Source organism: Globicephala melas, chromosome 15 (genome assembly GCF_963455315.2).
Source record: "Globicephala melas chromosome 15, mGloMel1.2, whole genome shotgun sequence".
NCBI classification, from domain to species: domain Eukaryota; kingdom Metazoa; phylum Chordata; class Mammalia; order Artiodactyla; family Delphinidae; genus Globicephala; species Globicephala melas.
This window is the reverse complement of record NC_083328.1, coordinates 72984170-73005664: the sequence shown is the minus strand read 5'-3', so window position 1 is coordinate 73005664 and position 21495 is coordinate 72984170. Positions and strand designations below refer to the sequence as shown.

Below are 21495 nucleotides of genomic sequence, written 5' to 3'. Positions count from 1 at the left end.
TGATGCGGGGGCGGGGTGGGAGGGTGTGCTGAATTCCTGCTTGCTGGGGGCTGGGGATACAGACGTGGTCCCTGGCGTGTAGTGAGAGTCCCATAAATCTTGTTGATGTCATCCATTTCTCCCCATAGTCGTTTAAACATACCTTAAATAGTTAAATACGTGACAGGGATCAGAAAGAATTCAAAGAGGAGTTCAGTGTTGGCTGATTTCCTGGATGTTACTCCAGGCCTTTGCAAACCCAGAACCCACGCAGCTCTCACCCAGGTTCTATTTCTGGCCTTTTTACACTTGAATTTTGCCCCAGGCCAGTAAATAAAGACGTGATTCCTTCTCTGTTTCACTTTATGGCTGCATGTCAGTCCCCTATGGATGACATTGAAGTTCTCCTCTTTGGCTTCCATCTAAGGTGTGTTGCAAGGGCTGTGCTAATCCATCCTTCCGTGCACTCTTAAGCTTGGGGACCTCCGTATCCAGGTGACGTTAAGCGTCCTTTTGACCAGGGTAATTCTGGGCCTGAACATCTTTGCTTCCTCAAAAAAAGGCCATGAGGCGACTAGAGCGCCGGTCCCTTCTTCCCTGGTGTCTTTTTCTTAGTCTTCGTTAAGGTGACTCTTAGAGAGGCCCCCGCCCAGGGCGTGTGGGGAACGTTGCCTGGTTATGAGCGGCAGCACCTCTTCCTCCATCTGCCGCCTTCCTTGCAGCCTCTTCATCCCCCTTTCTTCTCCAGCCCGCTTTGCTGCTTCAGCTGCTGCTGGCAGTCTTTTTGTTTTTGCACTGTCCCTCTGATGCTGTAACTCCCCATTGCAATTTGAAAGCCACCCACCAGCACCTGAACTTTCCAGAACCTGAGCTGAGTCCCTGCAGCCTAGATACTAATGCGCAGGGGCTTCAGCCACTAGAACCAGGGCCTCCTGCGAGCTTGCTCCTCCGCCAGCTGCCGTAAAGGCCAAAGGCAACTGGTTTCTCCACATTTTCTTTGCGGTGATTCGGCAGAGTTCTCAGGGCCTCAAATATGTACACAACGTCGGATGCAAGCCTTCTGGGCCTGGACCTGCTGAACGGGTGGGTGGGGTGCAGCAGTTTTTCTTGTAGGGAGTTAGGCCCGGCCTCCCCCCCTCTGTGAAGACCGAAAGAGCTTGGCATTCTGGAACCAGGAAATTCCTGTTGAGATGTCGTCGTTTTTTCCAGAGGGCTTCATCCCAGCTGAGGGAGGTGCGGGGAGAAAGGGCTACGTGGTGGCAATTGCCTCTAGATGTTGAGGCCTAAACAGTGAATTCATTTGTAAATCAGCCTCTTCTCCCTCGTTGGAAGCAATTTCTGTCTTGCCTGGAGGGTTTGGAAGTTTATCTTTTACATATGAATGTGCCCATTAATCACCACTTCTGCATTATTGGGAGGGAGGGAGGGAGGGAGGGAGAGTGAGAGAGAGAGAAAAGTGGAGGGAGGCGGAAAGAGAGAGGGAGGGAGGGAGGAGAGAGGAGAGGGATGGGGAGGGGGAGGGGGAGAAGAAGGGGGAGGGGGAGGGGAGAGGGAGATTGAGTTTGTGTGTGTACAGTGGGAAGACGGTTGAGTTTGTGTGTGTACGGTGGGAAGATGGTTTTCTCATTTCTGGGAGAGGCACATCAGAACTAAAGATAATTGGAAACAATTATTTCAAAACACCTTCAAAATGCAAGCCATCCCAACTTCACCCCCCTGCCTCCACCCGCCTTCTGATATGTGCACTCCAGCGAGTAGAACCACTGCAGCTTGTTGTGTTTATCCACATCAGCGAAATAAATGGCTCTTCGGTGCTCGCGCTGAAGATTTTCAGCTCAGCCGAGCTGCCGTCTGCCGAGGGTGGTAAATTAGAGCCGAAAGCCCAGGGACGCGAAGGCACGTCGCCGGGCCTCGGGCTGCCTGATTGCAGGGAGGTGAGGCTGTCCTGGCCGCGCTGGTCAGCCTGGTAAGTGGTGACTCTTAGCCTGTCGGCAGTGCTGCTTCCTCCTCCCCCTGGGAGAGGCTGCTGAGGATCCGGAAGCAGGAATGTGTGCCGTGTGGGAGCCTCAGTTCTGTTTAAAAGAGAGGCTAGGCCCTCAGAACAGCAGAGCTTTCTCGATGGCAGGTAAGCACCCCATCCCAGGGTTACCTGCCCCTCGCTTGCTTGGCCTCTGCGGTACCCGGCTTCCTGGTACAGTGACATTTCCCCCAAGTTGAGAGTGACCCTCTTCCTCCCACTGCCTCATCTCCATTCCAGCCCTTCTTTTCCTGATCTGGAAGTTCACAGTCACATGCGGGAGACCTTTTAGGAGCCCAGCTTAGGCCAGTGCAGCTTTTTCCCCGGGGAGGCCCAGGCTGCGGCCCCGTCTTCCAGAGTCTGTGGGTCCAGGAGATGCTCCAAGTCAGCAAACTATTCTGAGAGTTTCTGTCTCTTACGTGTTCCTTGTGGCTTGGACATTGTCTGTGGCAAGAAAAATGATGTGCCCTCCCTGTCCCCATGCTTTGCTCCCGATTCCCCTCCTTTTCTGGTCCCGGGCCTGGAGGACATTCCGGGCTTTTGTTTCATTAGGATGTAATTACTGGCTGGAGAGGGCCCTAAGATTCCTGGGGAGGGAGGTCTGTTAAGGTACCCGCTCTGTGTCTTTGGGAAACGCCTTGAAATGATGCACTGCGCTAGGCTCTGCTGCTCCTGGAGAGCAGCGTGTGGTCACATTTGGGGGAGGCCGTGGCGAGGGCTGGCAGTTACCCCGTGTCCTCGTGGCTGAGCCCGCACAGGCCTCTGCCCCTGCGCCTGCCTTGGCCGTTACAGGAGGAAACCTGGACTTTGCGCGGTCCTGTGGACGTGGAGAAATCGTGCCCTGGGCTGATTCCCGGCTCCACTTTATATAGGCTGGCGTTTCTGTAACTGAAGGTGTGGCATTGATTTAACATGCTCCTCGGAGAACTCAGCTCTGCTTTTGGAGAGGGATGGTGGTGGAGGAGGCAGAGGGGAAAGAGGAGGAAGAGGAATGTGTGTGGCTTTAAAAAAAAAAAACAGCTGCTGTTTATTGAGTGCTTCCTCTCTGCCAGGTGTTACACTAAGAGCATCACATGAATTAACCCGTTTAATCTGTGGATAACTCCACGGGGTACCACCGTCTCCATGTGACGGAAGGAAGAGCAGAGGCACAGAGAGGTTGAGGAGCTTGCAGGGTGGCAGCAGGACTAGGTCCTGACCACTCTGTATCCTCTGCACCCGGCCTGACTTCACTGTAGGGTGACCACTTGACTGTCCATCTTCAGCCAACCAGTGGTTGGTCACCCCACTTCCGTGGCCTTGGCTGCTGGTTCGGGCCTGTTGACCGAGAGTCTTTCATTCAGCCCCTGTCCATGTTGCCATTGAGCTCATCAAGGAAATTTAACACCCACAAAAACACAGCACAGGGCCGGTCCTCCAGGCCCTGGAGTCCAGGGGAAGCGCCCGGCCTTCAGCTGGGGCCTGTGCTCTCTCCGGAGGAGACAATTCCCTGTAACTGGTGTGTCATTTCCTAGACTCTGGAGAAGGGCGAGCGCTGTGACTCAGGCGCCGGATGTGAGTGGGGGTGGGGTGTGACTGGCCTGGATGGATGGACACTGGGAAGAAGTGTTGGAGGAGGGGAGATGGCCGTGCAGCCCCCCAGCCTGTTTTGTGGTGTAGACCAGCCTGTGGTACCACCAGTGAGGGTCGGGTGGTGAATCTGCTTCCTGGGAAGCGCCTTTGGGAGAACGACTTGCATCATCAGCAAGTGACACACCATGATTTTCCACTTTTCTCCCGGTTCCTGGAGCTCTCCAATCCCCCCAGCCCACCGTCTGCAGCTGGAAAGGAAAAAAGCAAAATGAGAGTGTACTCTTAAAACATTTTGAGACCCTGAATTAGGAAGTCTTTGGGCTGCAGAGCTGAGACAAACCTCTCCCTGGGGTGAGGCCACCCATTGGGCCTTCCGAGCCGCACTGCCTGGGGTCAAATCCCAGCCCGGCTACTTGTGTGATCTTGGGTGGGTGACTTAGAGGGAAGGGCGTGAAAGGCATTTTGAACAGGGTCTGGTTCATTGTGTGCAATACAAGAACATCCTAGCTGTTAATACCCGCGGCTCAGGGAAGCTAAGAGGCTGGGTTATCTTGAAGGAAGGCGTCCCTTAGGTCAAGGGACATCTAGGAAGGCCTGAGCGGGATTATTTCTGGCCTATCACAAGACACAGGTTCAGGGAGGATGTCGTCACACGCTTGGTTCCTAAATACTCAGTAGACCTCGCCCTATTATTAAGATTTCAGTGAATTGGCACAGGAGGGGAAAATTCTGCTGCTTCCTGCTCCATGCCAAGCTGTTTCCCTGAGTCACTGCTCTGGCCTTTTCTTCTAGACCGCTCTACTCCCTCGCCCACGTTAACTCCTTCAGAACCAGACTTATTTTGGGATGGAGGGGGTGGGCCAGCCCTGTAAGAATCCCAGGTCCTGCTACTTGCCAGGAAGGTCTTTCAGATCAAGGGTGAACCGTTTCCCTGGTGATTCACTGTCCAGCGGCTGTGTGTCATCATTCATGATTACACATGAAATGCGTGTAGAAATATGTCCCTGTCAGAATTAAATCATTAAAGAGGGGAGGGAACCCCCCCCACAAAACCTTTGACTCAGCTTTCTAGAAAAGGTCCTCAAGGCAGCTTTGTTACCATGACTACAGCAAGGTTCCCACCCACCATTCTATCACCAGCAGAGGCCTAGCTTCCATTGGAGTGGGTAGGTTTTTAAGTTAGAATGCTGGCCTGCTGTCTCATATCTGGGAAGGACACTGAATCCAGCCAGCATTTCTCAATTTTTCTCCCTAAGAGGCTTCAGTGAAAGCCTCTGCTGTTGACAGATGTGTCTGTTGTGTGGAATCTATTAAATTTCTACCCCTTGGATACAGCCACTGGATGCTCATTAACTCTGGAGGGAGTCGGTGTGTTTGTAACCAGGAATGGAATTGGGGATTTTCTCTTTTGCTCAGACTAGAGGGTTGGGGATCCTCTTGGGTATGGGCAGCCTTGGGGCAGACTCCTCCTCTCACTGTGTTAGGCCCTGCTGCCCTTTCGTTTCCCGGTGGCCTCAGGTAAAACTGTCTCCTTGGCGCTCAGTGGCTTCTGAGTATATTCATTTCTAGGGATTCCCCCCGCCCCGCTTTCACACGGAATTAAAGAATTGCAAAGTTAAAATAGACTTTACGATCCTCTGGCCCTGTAGTTTTTTAATCTTTAGAGTTGATGTCTCCTGTGAGAAGGTGAAGTAGGCTATGGCCCCTCTTCCCAAGAAACTGTCTCCACGTACGGAACCTTGGCACGCGGATCATGGGGCCCTGAAGCATTTTCGTGGGCTCCGGGTAAGAACTGTTCTGTTCCTTTTCTCCGTCTCTCCTCCCATTTTACAGGTGTGTCCCTGAGGCCCTGAGAAGTATGGGGAGTCGCCTGGGGTCATGTGTTTAGCTGTTCTCATTCTTTCTCCTTGGCTCCTTGCTTGGCTTTCGCTTCCTGCGTTCTGAACCAACCCTACAGGTAGCGCGATGAGGAAGGAGAGGAGATCAGCAGGAATCTCTAGGCTGGAGAACTCACACTCCATCCCCCAAACATACAACCTAGAGCATCTCGAATTAGTGTGCACCTTAATCCTCCAGAAGGCTGGTTAAACCCCCTGATCACTGGGCCCTATTCCAGTTTCTGACGCTGTAGATCTGGCGTGGGGCCTGAGAATGTGCATTTCTAGCAAATTCGTAGGTGTTGGCTGCTGCTGCTTGCGTGAGGACAGCACTTGGGGAACCATCATCCTAGATCTCAGCCACAGGTGAATGACTTATACTGCAGTGGGAGGAGCTGGAGAGCTTTCTGGCCCCAGGGGTCGACCAGGTGTGGGCTGGGCTGTGGGTTTCGTCCACTGTGCCCCATGCTCCAGCTCTGCGGTGCTCCAGGAGGCTAGTGCCACTCCTGGGAGGGATTGGGAGGTATGTGAGGCGCTTTTGGTTGTCACAGTGTTTGGGAGCATCAATGGCAGTGGGTGGGAGGGGGCTGAGGTTGTCCTGACAAGGAGGAGGAGCCGTCCCTGCCAAAATCCATTAGTGCTCTGTTGAGAAACATCGACAACACTACAGTTGACCCTTGAAGAAGATGTGTTGGAACTGCTCTGGTCCACTGACACGTGGATTTTTTTCAGTAAATAGAGTACCTGTGTTTTCATTTGACCGATCTTTAAGTGTAGGGGAAAGTTGGTGTTTGGTTACAGACCACAGTATGTGGAATCACAAAAAACTAGGGTTTGAGTCTTGATTCTGTCCAGACTGCTTGGCTTCCCACCCTTGGGTGAGTCCTTCATCAGTTCTTTTGCTTTTGAGGCAGAGATAGCAGTACGTGGATTTTCGACTGTGGAGGTCGAAGCCCAAACCCCTGTGTTGTTCAAGGGTCAGCATTACTTGTTTTTTCCCTGAATTTGTTCCTAGCTTTCCACTGGCCTGACGTTGCTCACGTGCTCTCTTTCAAAATCTGTCCATAAACGGAATAATACATGCGAAATCAAAACCTTGGCCCAATGGCTTTCCCTTTTTGCCTGGCTAGGGTGCCATTTCTTCTGGGACACATCTCCTTTGAGCCCCCAAAACGCTTTTCTTAAACGCCCATCCTCTGACACTTGAGCAGAGTTATCTGGGTTTATTAGATCCACGTAGAACAAATCCCAAACTCCTTCCTGCGGTCTGCACGCTCAGCTGATCAGCCCCAAGTTTGTCCATTTGGCGACATTTTTTATCCTGAATCGGGTCTCTGTCATTTGCTCATTACTGGCTTTGGTTTGCACCTGCTGCTTTTTTATGTGATGCTGAACCTGCTAAATATTTCCTTTTTAATTTTCCTTACTTTGATAAAGTAGTCCGGGCACATGATAAATAAGGGCACATGGTGGAAAATAATCTCTGCCCCACACTTTGCAAGCTCTCCTCCCCTGAGGCAACCACCAGTCTCCGTTAAGAACTTGTATTTCTTGTGTTCAACCAGGAATATTTTAGGCTTATGTAAATTATGAATATATATAAAACATCTTTTTCAAAAAAAATTTTAAAAAGGAAAAAATAGAAGACAAAATAGAAAGATAAAGACAAAAAAGAGAAAGACAAAACCCCCATATTTCTTGGGCTGTGTGTGTTAGTCTGTTAATGGTGCTAGACATGCATTGCTTTTTCTTTTTTGTTTTTGATAAATTTATTTATTTCTGGCTGCGTTGGGTCTTCACTGCTGCACGCAGGCTTTCTCTAGTTGCGGCGAGCGGGGGCTACCCTTCATTGTGGTGTGTGGGCTTCTCATTGCGGTGGCTTCTTTTTGTGTCAGAGCACGGGCTCTAGGCACGTGGGCTCAGTAGTTGTGGCTCGCAGGCTCTAGAGCACAGACTCAGTAGTTGTGATACACGGACTTAGTTGCTCCGTGGCATGTGGGATCTTCCCAGACCAGGGCTCGAACCCGTGTCCCCTGCGTTGGCAGGCGGATTGTTAACCACTGTGCCACCAGCGAAGTCCCAATACCATACTGTTTTGATTACTGTGGCTTTGTAGTATAATCTGAAGTCAGGGAGCATGATTCCTCCAGCGCTGTTCTTTCTTAAGATCGTTTTGGCTATTCGGGGTCTTTTGTGTTCCCATACAAATTTTAAAATTATTTGTTCTAGTTCTGTGAAGAATGCCATTGGTATTTTCATGTGTTGCTCTTTTAACCTGATGCAGAAGCTTGGAGATTGTCATACGTCAGTTTGTCTAAAGGTGCCTCATTCTTCTTCATGGCTGTATCCCGCAGTATGTTATCAGGCCAGCTCCCAGTTTGTGGACACGTAAGTCCAACACACAGTGCTGCAGTTGAATCATCTTGCATGTGCTTTGCTGCCCTGTGACCATGTCTATAGAACGTGCTTCTAGGAGGAGATGGTTGGGTCAAAGACCCTATAGAGAAAGTGAGAGTTTTTACGTACGGTGGGGAAGTGGGGTGAGGATCCCTGTGGGAATGAGAGGAGGTGCTCTCTGGGGAAGCTTGCCAATCCCAGGCTGCATCTTTTTAGTGCATTTTCCCACTAACTAGCTGTTGTGTGCTGCTGGGCCAACCCTTTGGGTTCTCCAGGCCGCTGTTTTGATGTCTGTGGGATGGTCCCCTGATTCTGGGGTCTCTTCTCCCTCAAGGGGTCTGTGGTTAGCATTTAATTTCCTCTCGGGGCTGTGTCTCAGTGCAGCAACCTGAACATTTGTTCAGGATTTTCCTGCAGTCTGCGTGGTGAGCCTGGGGAATTCCCTTGTGTAGTTTGGATTTTGCAGAAGTGGTCCATTGTCTTTATGAGCCTGCTGGAGGATGCTCCAGCTTTCACTCAAAAGTAAGCCACTAGGAGGCCTTGCATGTGGCCATTTTGGACCCTGTTGATCTTGCCCCAGCGGCTCCTGTCCAGACAAAGGGCTATGACACACAGCACAGCCTGTGTGCTGGGACTTGCCTGAGAGGTAACCCTGGACGGGGAACGTCATCAGGCCATCTTTGTGGATAGTCATCTTTCCGGACTCCGTGTCCTGTCTCATCACCTGTGCTCTCGGCATAGCTTTCTTCTCTTCTGGTGCCTGTAGCTTTCATTCCTCAAGGATAGAAGGTGCCCCTGGGCATTCCATTGTATCCTCCCTAAGCTAACAGGACAGCCATCTGGCATGGAATGGATTAAAATCTTCGCAGGTGAAGATTGGATGGTGGTGGAAGTGTGGTTTTTTTTAATTGCAATAATCTATATTTTTTGTTTTTTATCAATTTATTTACTTATTTATATTTGGCTGCATTGGGTCTTCGCTGCTGCGCACGGGCTTTCTCTAGTTGCGGTGAGCGGGGGCTACTCTTCTTTGCGGTGTGTGTGCTTCTCATTGCAGTGGCTTCTCTTGTGGAGCATGGGCTCTAGGCACGTGGGCTTCAGTAGTTGTGGCACGCGGGCTCAGTAGTTGGGCTTGCGGGCTCTAGAGCGCAGGCTCAGTAGCTGTGGCACACAGGCTTAGTTGCTCTGAGGCATGTGGGATCTTCCTGGACCAGGGCTCAAACCTGTGTCCCCTGCATTGATTGGCAGGAGGATTCTTAACCACTGTGCCACCAGGGAAGTCCCAAGTGTATGTGTTTTAATGAGATGCTGGGAGAATAAAAATAGAAAGGAATGGATTGACAAGGGTGGGGTTGGCATTTTTCAGATGAGAATCGGGTGAGAATGTAGTTTGCGTTGATCTCTTTGGAGGAGAGTCGCAAACATGATGCCTACTGGTGACTGGGCCACGGGGACTCTGGTGGGTGGGGTATACTTTTTTTTGCACAGTTATACTTTTTTTAACCTGCTAAACATGAATAAATGTTGTCTTCCACCACAAAGTACATTTGCCTTCATTTTCTTGAAGTGTGTGGCCTTCTTTTCTTGGTCTGTCTCTTATGGTTTCCTGCTTTTGCCATCAGACATGGGTGTGTGACGGCTCACGGCAGCTGGGTCATGGCCTCGTCAACAGGGAACAGTAGGGAAGGGTGGGGACTGTGAAAAAATGGGGGGTATTTTCCCATCTAAAAAGTGGCTGGTATTCAGCTCTATCTGGTCCCATATGGCCCTGCAGGCCCTGATTTTTTTTTTTAATAGAAGCCCCCAATCTAGGATATTATGTGATGTTTCTTAATTTTTATATTTTGGCAGCGAATTAAAACTTTTACAGAAATGTTATGTCGGCTAAAGAAAGACCAACTGACCTCTGAGACAGGCAGTGAAGATGGGGGGTGTGGGGGGAGTATATTCTAGGAGGAAGGTCACTAAAATGGCATTAGGTTTGGGGACAAAATGGGTTATGTCCCTACCACCCCCTTCCCGTGGGGCCTGGTCCTCCCCGATCGCTTTAAAATATGTGGTCCTGTGTGTCTCTTTCAGATCCTGGCTCCACAGAGAGAACAGCCCAGAAAAGAAAGTTCCCCAGCCCTCCGCATTCCTCCAATGGCCACTCGCCACAGGACACATCAACAAGCCCCATTAAAAAGAAAAAGAAACCCGGCTTACTGAACAATAACAATAAAGAACAGGTAAAAGGCCAGTGGGAATGGCGTCCACACCCGGGGGACAAAGGCTGTCGTTTTTCTCACGCCGTGTGCTTGGCATTTAGCAAGCTGCCTTGCTGCGGCTGTCATTTGCATAGGACAAGAAGGGCAGTTCAAAGTGGGCCTGTGCAGAAATTTCCAGTGGATTTTTCAGATCTCTTTGGGGGACAAGGGCAGTGACCCAGATAGGATACTGTGCTCTAGGATTTGGGGATTTTCCTTGGATTTCTTTTTCCACACGTTAGGACCGTTTGCCCCTGTGGCCTGAGGGTGTTGCCCTCCTAGGCTGTTGCCCGTAGGACAGTGCCGAGCTCTGCCTGCAGGTGGTTGTGTGGCTGAGGCATGCTCCCTTCTGGTCTCAATTTTCTCATCTGTAAAAGAATGGTTTTAGGTCTGTGGTGAGAGACAGCTGCCCTCCTACCCACTGCCCACTGTGACTTGGGTAGTTGGTCACTATGCACCCTTTTCAGAGTGCACAGGCTCTGGCAGACTCCGCCCTCCCTCAGCAGCCAGGACCAGCTAACTAGATGCAAAAATCGATGCCATCTTGGATCTTGTCTCAGGAACCTTCTAGCTCTAAAATTCTCTGCTGCAGCCTAGCTACTCTTCTGACTTAAAAAAATGAGAGGTGTTTTAGTGGACCGTGAGCTCAAGTCTCCTAGCGGTGGAGGAAACAGGATGCCCAGCAGGTCTGATGCCATTTCAGCGAGGATTCATGGGCATGTATTCATCGATTTGTGCAGATGATGGATGCCGAAGTGTGGGCCCTGGGGACTTGAGGTTGAATAAAACAAGACTATTGCTTTCACGGGAAGAAACCTAGCAATGGTTAAATGACCAGGACTGTGAGAGGGGGACGTTTCTGTGCGTGAATCTATTTTCTCTCTCAGAATTACATAGGGAAGTGCCAGCTCTCCTGTTGCCTTGAGGCTGTGGGCAAGTTAACCTCTTTGTGCCTTGTCTTCTCATTTACTGAAATGGGAATAATGATCTTAGTGCTACCAAACTGGCAGGGCTGTCGTGAAGAGGAATTGATCTAAGTGACATAAATACTAATAAGCCAGGGCTTCCCTGCTGGTGCTGTGGTTGAGAATCCGTCTGCCAATGCAGGGGACGTGGGTTCAAGCCCTGGTCTGGGAAGATCCCACAAGCCACGGAGAAACTAAGCCTGTGAACCACAACTACTGAGCCCGTGAGCCACAACTACTGAGCCCATCTTCCACAACTACTGAGCCCACATGCCACAACTGCTGAAGCCCACGCGCCTAGAGCCTGTGCTCCACAGTGAGAGAAACCACCGCAATGAGAAGCCCGCGCACCACAATGAAGAGCAGCCCCCACTCGCCACAACTAGCGAAAGCCTGCACACAGCAACGAAGACCCAATGCAGCCAGAAATAAAATAAGTAAATTAAAAAAAAAAAGAAGAAGTTAAAGAAGTTAAGCCAGAGTCTACATTAAGAGGAATAGTCGCCCAGACTATCCATGAAATAATTAAACAACAGCTGTGGAAATGTTCTAGGCCTGCACTGTACAGTGGGATAGTCACAAGCCATGTGTGGCCACTGAGCATTTGCAAAAGTGGCAGATGTGCCTGAGGAACTGAATTTTTAATAAATTTAAGTGGCCACCTCTGGTTCGTAGCTTCTGCGTTGAATAGCCCAGATGTAATGAATTGGGAATCCTATTATAGGAGGAAAAACTGGTGAGTTCTAAGTAAACTTCTGGGAGGAATTACAATTTGAACAAACATGTATAATAATAGTGTTGGTGAGAATAATACTAAAAGCAGAACTTACAGTGTGCCCATCCTGTTGTAAACCTTTTTTTGTGTGTTAATGTTTATAATGATGCTGTGAGGAAGGGCTGCAGTTGTGTCCATTTTACTGATGAAAACACAGAGGTTCAGAGAGGTTAAGTCACCTCCCCAAGGCCTCACAGTAAGGAGTAAGAAGCTTACATCTGCCTGGCTGGCTTGAAGCTGGTGACCACCCACCCCTGTCGCCCGGGAGCCATCCCATAGCTGTCGAGCTTGAAGACTAAGAAAGAAACATGAAGGCTATAAATAATCCTCAAACCTTAATTTACGGCAAACCCTCGCATACCAGTTGCCGTAAGTCATGAAGCAGATATTGTCCCCCTTGGACAGAGACAGTCTCCGAGTGGCTCCTCTGCGTGTGTGCACACACGCACTCGTGCTTTGTGACTTCCTCCTGTCCTTTTAAGAATTGGCTCACATTAAAAAAAAAGAAAGAAAAAGATAAAAGACATTAAGAAAAACAAAGAATTGGCTCACATCTCTCTCTCTCGAAACTGATCAACTCTTTGGCAGATCACACGTTTTCTTCTCTCTCTTCCTCATCCACGTGTTCATACCACTTCTATAACACTTAAGCCTCGTGACCACAATGGTGTGTTTGTAAATCTCTGTCCCCCTCTGGTAGGAGCCTCAGAAAGTGGTCAGTGTCCAGTGGCTGCTTTCGCCCCAGCGTTGGACACAGGGCGGGAGCTCATGAATACAGAATGCACTGTGGATGTGGAACAGAGCAGGGGTGACCGGTCACAGGGCACCGTCATGCTTCTGAAGATGATTCTCCTATCTGCAGTACTGATAGAAGAGTTAACGGAGCCATTGGTCTGGAGGGAAGGGCTCCAGACCTGGAGACCTGACTCCTTCCTGTCCCACTGCATCTGGGAAACTCACTGTGGGACCTTGTCAGTTGCTTTCCCGCTTCTGAGCTTCAGTTACCTTGTAAAATAGGGTTTGTACTAGGAACATTCTAAGGTTGATTGTAGGTTTTTGTTTTTCACATCTAAAACTCCCTGGGGCTGAATGGCCAGGAGTTGGCAAAGGAGAAATTACCTTAACTGTAAAGAAAAGAAATTCCTGACCTTTGACCCCATAATTCATTCCAGCTTGTAGTGTTTGCATAGAAGGGGACACTCTCCCTCAAGCACAGTCTGTTTTCCTAAGAGGAACTGAAATCTTAAAAAAAAATTCTTCTGTGCATGTTTTTCTTTTCTTCTCTTCCCTTTCCCTTTTCTTTCCTCTTTTAGAGTATAGAATTGAAAAAAATTATGGAATTAAAAGCAAAATGTACACCTGCATATGCCGGGTTTTACCAGCATAATTTCTGTTAGTCACCAACGTTTGAAGATCATGAGATTTCAAATAACAACTTGTATTTCTGAGTTCCTATAAAAACTCAGAAAAATCCAGCAATAGCAGGAGCTGAGTAGAGCCTGCTCTATAGACACGGGGCCTGTGTGCTCGTTTTCCGCACTCCCCACCCCTCCCTTATGTGGCATACCCTGCCAGCTTTGCTCATGCCTTCTGCCTCTGGTCTTAGGCGTTCAGGTTCTTTTGCTTTTTGGTATACATCAAGAGTCTCCACCCTCTTGTTTTTCTTTATACTGAGGTTGTTCTAGTGTTCTAAAAAGAAAGCCATTCTAGCATAATAATCCCCCCGCCCCACCCTGTATTTTTCCATTTTTGGTAGAGACGTTTTATTATGAAGTGGAGATACAGGTTTTTTTTTTTTTTTTTTTTTTTTACTCACATCACTGTTATTGGTCAAATCAGTCATACAATCAACTGGGTCATTCCATCATTGGATGACTTGAATAATTTTTTTTTTAATACAGCAGGTTCTTATTAGTCATGCATTTTATACACATCAGTGTATACATGTCAATCCCAATCGCCCAATTCATCACCCCCCACCCCTACCCCCTGCTGCTTTCCCCTTGGTGACCATGTTTGTTCTCTACATCTATATCTCTTATTTCTGCCTTGCAAACCGGTTCATCTGTACCATTTTTCTAGGTTCCACATATATGCGTTAATACACGATATTTGTTTTTCTCCTTCTGACTTCACTCTGTATGACAGTCTCTAGATCCATCCACATCTCTACAAATGACCCAATTTCGTTCCTTTTTATGGCTGAGTAATATTCCATTGAATATATGTACCACATCTTCTTTATCCATTCATCTGTTGATGGGCATTTAGGTTGCTTCCATGACCTGGCTATTGTAAATAGTGCTGCAGTCAACATTGGGGTGCATGTGTCTTTTTGAATTATGGTTTTCTCTGGGTATATGCCCAGTAGTGGGATTGCTGGATCATATGGTAATCCTATTTTTAGTTTTTTAAGGAACCTCCATACTGTTCTCCATAGTGGCTGTATCAATTTACATTCCCACCAACAGTGCAAGAGGGTTCCCTTTTCTCCACACCCTCTCCAGCATTTGTTGTTTGTAGATTTTCTGATGATGCCCATTCTAACTGGTGTGAGGTGATACCTTATTGTAGTTTTGATTTGCATTTCTCTAATAATTAGTGATGCTGAGCAGCTTTTCATGTGCTTCTTGGCCATCTATATGTCTTCTTTGGAGAAATGTCTATTTAGGTCTTCCCATTTTTGGATTGTGGTGTTTGTTTTTTTAATATTGAGCTGCATGAGCTGTTTCTATATTTTGGAGATGAATCCTTTGTTGACTTAAGGTTTCACCCATTTTTCATATATTAGGAATTTGTTACTTTCAGGGGAATTTTAAGAAGAGGTTTAGAGCGCACTTTATTTTTAGGGGAAAGAATATTCTGAGGTTTAAAATTAATTTTTTTAAAAATTATTTATTTATTTTTGGCTGTGTTGGGTCTTCGTTGTTACACGTGGGCTTTCTCTAGTTGCAGCGTGCGGGGGCTACTCTAAGCTGCAGTGTGCGGGTGTCTCATTGCGGTGGTTTCTCTTGTTGCTGTAGGCACGCGGGCTTCAGTAGTTGTGGCGCAAAGGCTTAGTTGCTCCGCGGCATATGGGATCTTCCCGGACCAGGGCTCGAACCCATGTCCCCTGCATTGGCAGGCGGATTCTTTTTTTTTTTTTTTTTTGTGGTACGCGGGCCTCTCACTGATGTGGCCTCTCTCGTCACGGAGCACAGGCTCCGGACGCGCAGGCTCACGGGCCTAGCCGCTCCGTGGCATGTGGGATCTTCCCGGACCGGGGCACGAACCCGTGTCCCCTGCATCGGCAGGCGGACTCTCAACCACTGTGCCACCAGGGAAGCCCTATAATTAATTTTTTACATCCTTTTTGTCTAGTGATTTTACCTCTTAGGAAAGGTTTGAAAACATATAGGTGTTTTTTTCTTGGGACTGCCGGTGGGGGACATCCCAAAGCCTGGAAGGCTGCTTCTGGCGTTGTGAGGAGGAGGATCAGGTTGCTAAATGTCCTACGGTAGATGCGGCAAGAAATACCTTGTCCCAAGTGATATTGGCCCTTTACTGTAAAATACCAATCTAATCTGTAGTTCTTGGGACATTTTGAGTTTGAGTCCTTTTGGGAGGTTCCCCTTCCCCTCCCCTCCCCTCCTCTCCCTCCTTCCATCCCTCTTTTCTTTACTTCTTTTCTTTTCTTTCCTTTTCTTTCTCATTAAAGAATTGAACAGTAATCTGCTAACAGATTTGTGCAAAATGGCCTTAGGTGCACCTTTGATGGAATATGGCACAGAAATCACAGGGCCCCTCTTGTCTCCTCTGAGTACAGGGCTATACGTATTATAAAGAGGTGGGCCAGGACTTATTTTGCTGGGCCCATGCATTGTCTTAAAAACTGGGACATTTCACAGAAGTTCCTTGTTGGGTGGGGGCAGTGTATTAACAGCTGAGACAGGTCAGGGGACAGACAGCAGGATTGCCTGCTTTTTCCTGCGGCCAGGCAGCCCCTGGTGTGTGTGTCTGCCTGGCGGCCTTGATCACTGGAGCTGAGAGCCCTGAAGACGGGCACGTGCTCTGCCCCTCCCGCCGTCTCGCCAGCACTGGGGCTGAGTGTCGCATCATCCTCACAGTCCAGGGCTAAGCAGTCTCTTTATTTTGCAGTCCTTGTGCTTTTATCAAATGCAGGAGAATACAGGCCAGAACTAGGACTGTTTTCATTCATCTGTGTTCCCTATGTGGCCCCAGAAGGAATTTGAGTCTGTGGTCCTCTCCCCCCAGCCCCTGGCCCCCCAGACATGTACCCTGTGCTCACACACAGCCCCAGAACCCATCCTCTGGTTTTCGCAGACCAGGTGCGGCCCAGAGCCTGTTTCTGTAAATAAAGTTTACCTGAACAAAGCCACGTCCACTCAGTGACATCTCGTCTGCAGTCGGTTCTGCTTTCCTTTGACAAGAGTTGAGTCATTGCAGTAGAGACCACACGACCTGCAAAGCTTCAACGGTTTACTTACTATCTTTATAGAAGCCTTTTATAGAGAAAGTTTGCTGGCTCCTGGTGTAGACTGAGGTGTTCCAGAAGTGAATGAACAAGCCTGTCTATTTCTTGTTAAGCTGGCCTGTGGAAGAAGCAGGGAATGTGAACATGTGTGCTCACGGCCGGCATTTAATCTCATAGCAACACGGGTTGTAACCTGCTTGCCTTACTAGCAGGCTGGGAACGCACCTTGTGCAAGTGAGGGAGAAAAATCATGAACTCATTCTACCTGAAATGATTTGCCTTTCCTTTTTTAAATGTTCCGTATTTGTTATCAGATTATTTTTACGGAGCAGGAAACACAAGCAGCAGATAAGGCAGGTGTCTGATGGACAAGGCTATCACCAGGCAGCTAGTTCTCAGCAACAGCTGCTGTTTCGGGAAAGGATGAAACTCCTGAAAAGAGTAGGGGGCAACCTGGCCCTCCCTCCTCATGGTCCTCCCAGGAACGCCTACCTCTGGCCAGGTGAGGGTAGGGTCAGGGACAGGGGGCGGGGGAAGCTTCTCAAGTGGCAATATCCCAGCTTCTATTAGATGCAAAGGACTTAGGTTGCCGGCTAGGGAGCTGAGCTGTCATATTCGATTCTTCTAGTTTCATTTAGGGCTTAATGACTCTTCCTATCCTATTATTAACTTACTGAAAGGAAGTTGGGCCCTGAAATACAGCTTACAGCTATCTTGCAAAAGCCACAAAGCATCCTGGAAGACCCCACTCAGGTTAGAAATAGTTCTGCTTGCTTGATATGTACAGTTTATCTTTCAGTGGGCGTTCCTCCCCCTCCCCCTGCCCCCCCTCCAACACTCTCCCCCATAGAAACTCAAACAACCATTTTCCTAGGCAGATAGCACATCCTCTACATGGATGGCTGTCAACTGAGGGCAGTTGTGACCCCGCCCAGGGACACTGGGCAATGTCTGGAGACATTTTTGGTTGTCATAATTTTGAGCATGGTGGGTGGGGGGGCTGCTACCGGCATCTAGCCAAGGATGATGCTACACATCCTACAGTGCACAGGACAGCTCCCTGCAACAAAGAATTTTCTGGCCCAAGATGTCATATGAATTGAGAACTCCTTACTCTAGATGCTGTTATCTTTTTACGTCCCCTCTATTATGTTTTTAGCTGTCTTCTGAATTTTCAGATTTGTATTTTCCTCTCCAGCTTTTTGCATTAAGCAGAAGTTATTATTATTTTTAGAAAAGTTTTATCGGAGGATAGTTGATTTACAATGTTGTGTTAGTTTCAGGTGTACAGCAAAGTGAATCAGTTCTGCATATATATATATCCACTCTTTTTTAGATTCTTTTCCCATATAGGCCATTACGGAGTATTGGGTAGAGTTCCCTGTGCTATACAGTAGGTCCTTATTAGTTATCTATTTTATATATAGTAGTGTGTATATGTCAATCCCAATCTCCCAATTTATCCCCCTCCCCCCCATACCCCCTGGTAACTGTAAGTTTGTTTAAGCAGAAGTTATTTTGGATAACTTCTGAATGTTCTGTGAGGGTTCACTTAATCATCAGAATCTCTTCTGCATCCAGCATCATCTTCTGTGGGGCACAGGGATGAGAGAAAGTGCTTGGAGACCTGGGTGGGAGTCCTTGCTCTGGGCTTGGGGGTCAGATAAGTCTTTTTAACCTAGTTTTCTCATCTGTCTAGTAAGACTAAGTGGTGTCTCCCCTGAGTACCTCTCTTGGTGATGGTGAGGACAAAATGAAGATGGTGTGTGTGACAGTATGTTGAAAAACGTAACGTGGAAGGAATAGCGTAACGATGATGTTAATTCTCTGGAAACCAAGGAGAGCACTCTATGTTAAATGTTGAACTGAAACAGGGCAATAACCACGCTCAAGAATTATGCAATTGCCCTTATAAGTCATAGCTGTTTTCTTAGTAGAAATGAGAGTCGGGAGGCTTAGAAGGATTGGTTCACAAATAACTGCTAAAGAAGCGTCTGTGGGGCTCTTTATAAAGGAAGGTGGAAGTAGCAGGCATTTTGAGAACATCAAAACTTCATAATAAAAACCAGGAGCGAGACGGGTGCCTGCAATCCTGGTTACTCTTCCTTGTTATCCTGGGGGTCCTAGTCAGTAAAATAAGGAAAGCAGAAAAGTGATGTAAAAATATTAGACACGGACAGACAAAACTAATGTTACTTAGAGATGGTAAGATTTTTAATCAGTACACTACCAGAACTGTTTATATATGAGGTCAGTCTTAAAAATCTATATACCAGCGCTTCTATATACCAACGATAACTATTTAGAAACTGTAATTGGAAAAGGTCCTATTCACAGCAGCAACAAGAATTATGCAGCCCCTAACCAATATATGAGATCTTTATGGAGGAAACTGTAATGTCTTACTGAAAGACAGGAGAAAGCTTGTTATACAAGGAGGTTTATTCAGAGGTAGGCCCTGTGGTTGTGGCTGAGCTGTTGCCCATGGAATCAAGGCTGAAGTGGGTTGAGTAGATTTCTCAAGGTCACACAGCCAGTTACCAGGTCATTTTGACACTTACCACCAGACTTTCTCATACTTCCTAAACAGGATTTCTTATTGGTTTCCAGTAGGCATCTTCCTAACGAGTTTCTGCCGAGTGGTTGTGTGAGTTCGTCGAGTGGCTCTGCTGGATTCTATAATACATCACTAGGGGACCATTTCTCTTGCTATTTTGGCCATGAATTGGCCACCCCCCTCTCTCATCTTTCTGCCATTCTTGTTCGTTCTCAGTAGGAGATGTGGCTTCTCTGCAAACACCAGGACTTACCATGCTGGAGAATCATGGTTTTAGGAGAGCCTCTTGTTGGCTATTAAGTACCTTATGCATTGGGGGGTAGACTTAAAAAAATGAATGATCATTTTTGGTGACTCATTTCCAATGGATCTATTCGACGAAGGCCTGTTGTTGAAAGACTCCCAGGGAAAACGGCCGTACTTTTCTTGGCTTTGTACGTTTAGACTTCCATTTGTTGGACTTTTAACCGTATGAGCAACATTTGTAATGGCGGCGCTGTGTTAAATGCATGCATTATACGATCCCATTTAATTCCAGCCACGATACAGTGATGTTAGTTATTATCATCCCCATTTTACAGATGAGAAAATTGAAGCTGAGGGGTTAAGAGACTTGCCCTGGGTCATGCAGCTGGTAGAGCTAAATTTGAACCCAGGTGTGCCTGGGTTGTAACCGTTGTACTATCCTGCTCGGGCTGCCTGTTAACTCTTAGACACCAGCTTTTCAATCCATGGCCTCTTAAAATACAAGAAAGAAAAATAAATCTTAATATCTAACGACCCGCAAGCTCAAGTAGAGTCACCCAGGATAGCTTTTTAATGAACGTGTGAAATGCTCTAATTTTCTTCTGTTGTTATTGATGTATTTGTTCAAATTCCTTTTGAGAATGCACATTTGTTTTGAAACCAAACCTGTCTTTCTTGCCTACATTTCAGTCAGAACTAAGACATGGTCCGTTTTACTATATGAAGCAGCCACTCACCACAGACCCTGTTGATGTTGTACCGCAGGATGGACGAAATGATTTCTACTGCTGGGTTTGTCACCGGGAAGGCCAAGTCCTTTGCTGTGAGCTCTGTCCCCGGGTTTATCACGCTAAGTGTCTGAGACTGACATCGGAACCAGAGGGGGACTGGTTTTGTCCTGAATGTGAGGTTAGTTCCAGCTGAATGAATGCATTGTCTGCCTCGTTTCCTCTCCTTTCTTTTCTTCCTTTTATTTCAAAATTTTCAAATAATCCAAACACAAAGAAAAGAGAAGTTTCTTGCCTTCCATCTGCTCTATCCTGGTCACCCCCTTTTTTGGACCAACATAGGCAACGGCCTTAGCACTGCAGCTCTTGGAAAGACAATTGCACTGATTTTTTTTTTTTGGCCTCACTGCGTGGCTTGTGGGATCTTAGTTCCCCTAGCAGGGATCGAACCCGCGCCCCTGGCAATGGGAGTGTGGAGTCTTAACCACTGGACTGCCAGGAAGGTCCCCTGCACTGAATATTGATTTTGATTCTTCATGGGTCTTTGGATCACTTTGAGATCTGCAACCTTCTCTGATTCTCCTGTAATGAACATTCCAGAAGTTATAAACTTCTGACAAGTTTGTATGTTTTGAAGAGATCCCACGCTATTTTCTTCCTTCTTGGATGTCGTCTCCTGCTGCATCATTGAATCATCGGCAGTAGCTAAGCTGGGAAGACCAGTGTTGGTTGTATGTCCCACGTGGTTGCCATCTGATGCTTTTATTCACGCGACAACTGTTCCTCCCATGCCTGTTAGGTACTAGGGGTTCAACAGTGAACAAAAAGAGGCCTGAATCCCATTCTTTTCAGGAGAAAAGGACAAAAACCACAATAAAGTTGTATACCGTGTGTTAGAAGAAGAATGTTCTAGAGAAAATGAATTGAAAGTGAGGAATAGGGAGTGAGGGGGGTGCAGAGTGTCTCCATTTTAAATGATGAAGTCCAGGAAGTCCTTTTAAGATTTAGGAAAGACTTGAAGAAGGGAAGGAGTGAGCCGTGGGGCAATGGGGGGACGGCCTTCCAGGCTGAGGGGGCTGCAGGTACAGAACCCAAGGGAGAAGCACACGGGCATAGTGAAGGGAACGTGCGTATTTCATTTGTAGCAAAGCCTAAACGCTCTTCATGAAAACAATTATCATGGTTTCCACTTTTCTGAGGTGTTTTCTAGTCTCAGCAACTTCCAACTATGATGCTTTTTCAAAATGCTGAAAATAAGAATGTCATCTAGAAAACAAAAACAAATTAAAAACAAAAACAGAGCTTCCCTGGTGGCGCAATGGTTAAGGATCCGCCTGCCAATGCAGGGGACGCACATTCGAGCCCTGGTGCGGGAAGATCCCTCATGCCGTGGAGCAGCTAAGCCCGTGCGCCACAACTACTGAGCCTGCGCTCTAGAGCCCGCGAGCCTGAGCCTGCGTGCCACAACTACTGAGCCCGCACACCTAGAGTCTGTGCTCCTCAACAAGAAAAGCAACTGCAGTGAGAAGCCCGCGCACCACAACGAAGAGTAGCCCCCACTAACCGCAACTAGAGGAAGCCCCTGCGCGGCAACGAAGACCCAATGCAGTCATAAATAAATAAATAGATTTATTAAAAAAACCCAAATAATGTCATCTACAA

At 47.7% G+C, this 21495-nt stretch overlaps 1 protein-coding gene across 23 annotated transcripts in view; it reads left to right on the top strand.

The window, feature by feature from the left end:
- The window catches only part of ZMYND8 (zinc finger MYND-type containing 8), a 125390-nt gene that overhangs the window by 27164 nt on the left and 76731 nt on the right, over nucleotides 1-21495 (top strand). For 14 of the 23 annotated variants that reach the window (XM_030848748.2, XM_030848760.3, XM_060284159.2 and 11 more), the window contains exons 3-4: nucleotides 9922-10070; nucleotides 19796-20014. In XM_030848748.2, coding sequence (XP_030704608.2) covers nucleotides 9922-10070; nucleotides 19796-20014 — 368 coding nt within the window. Of the gene's footprint in view, nucleotides 1-1770; nucleotides 1946-9921; nucleotides 10071-19795; nucleotides 20015-21495 lie in introns of those variants that run through there. The other 9 variants (XM_030848763.3, XM_030848761.3, XM_030848766.3 and 6 more) reach the window with 4 other exon arrangements.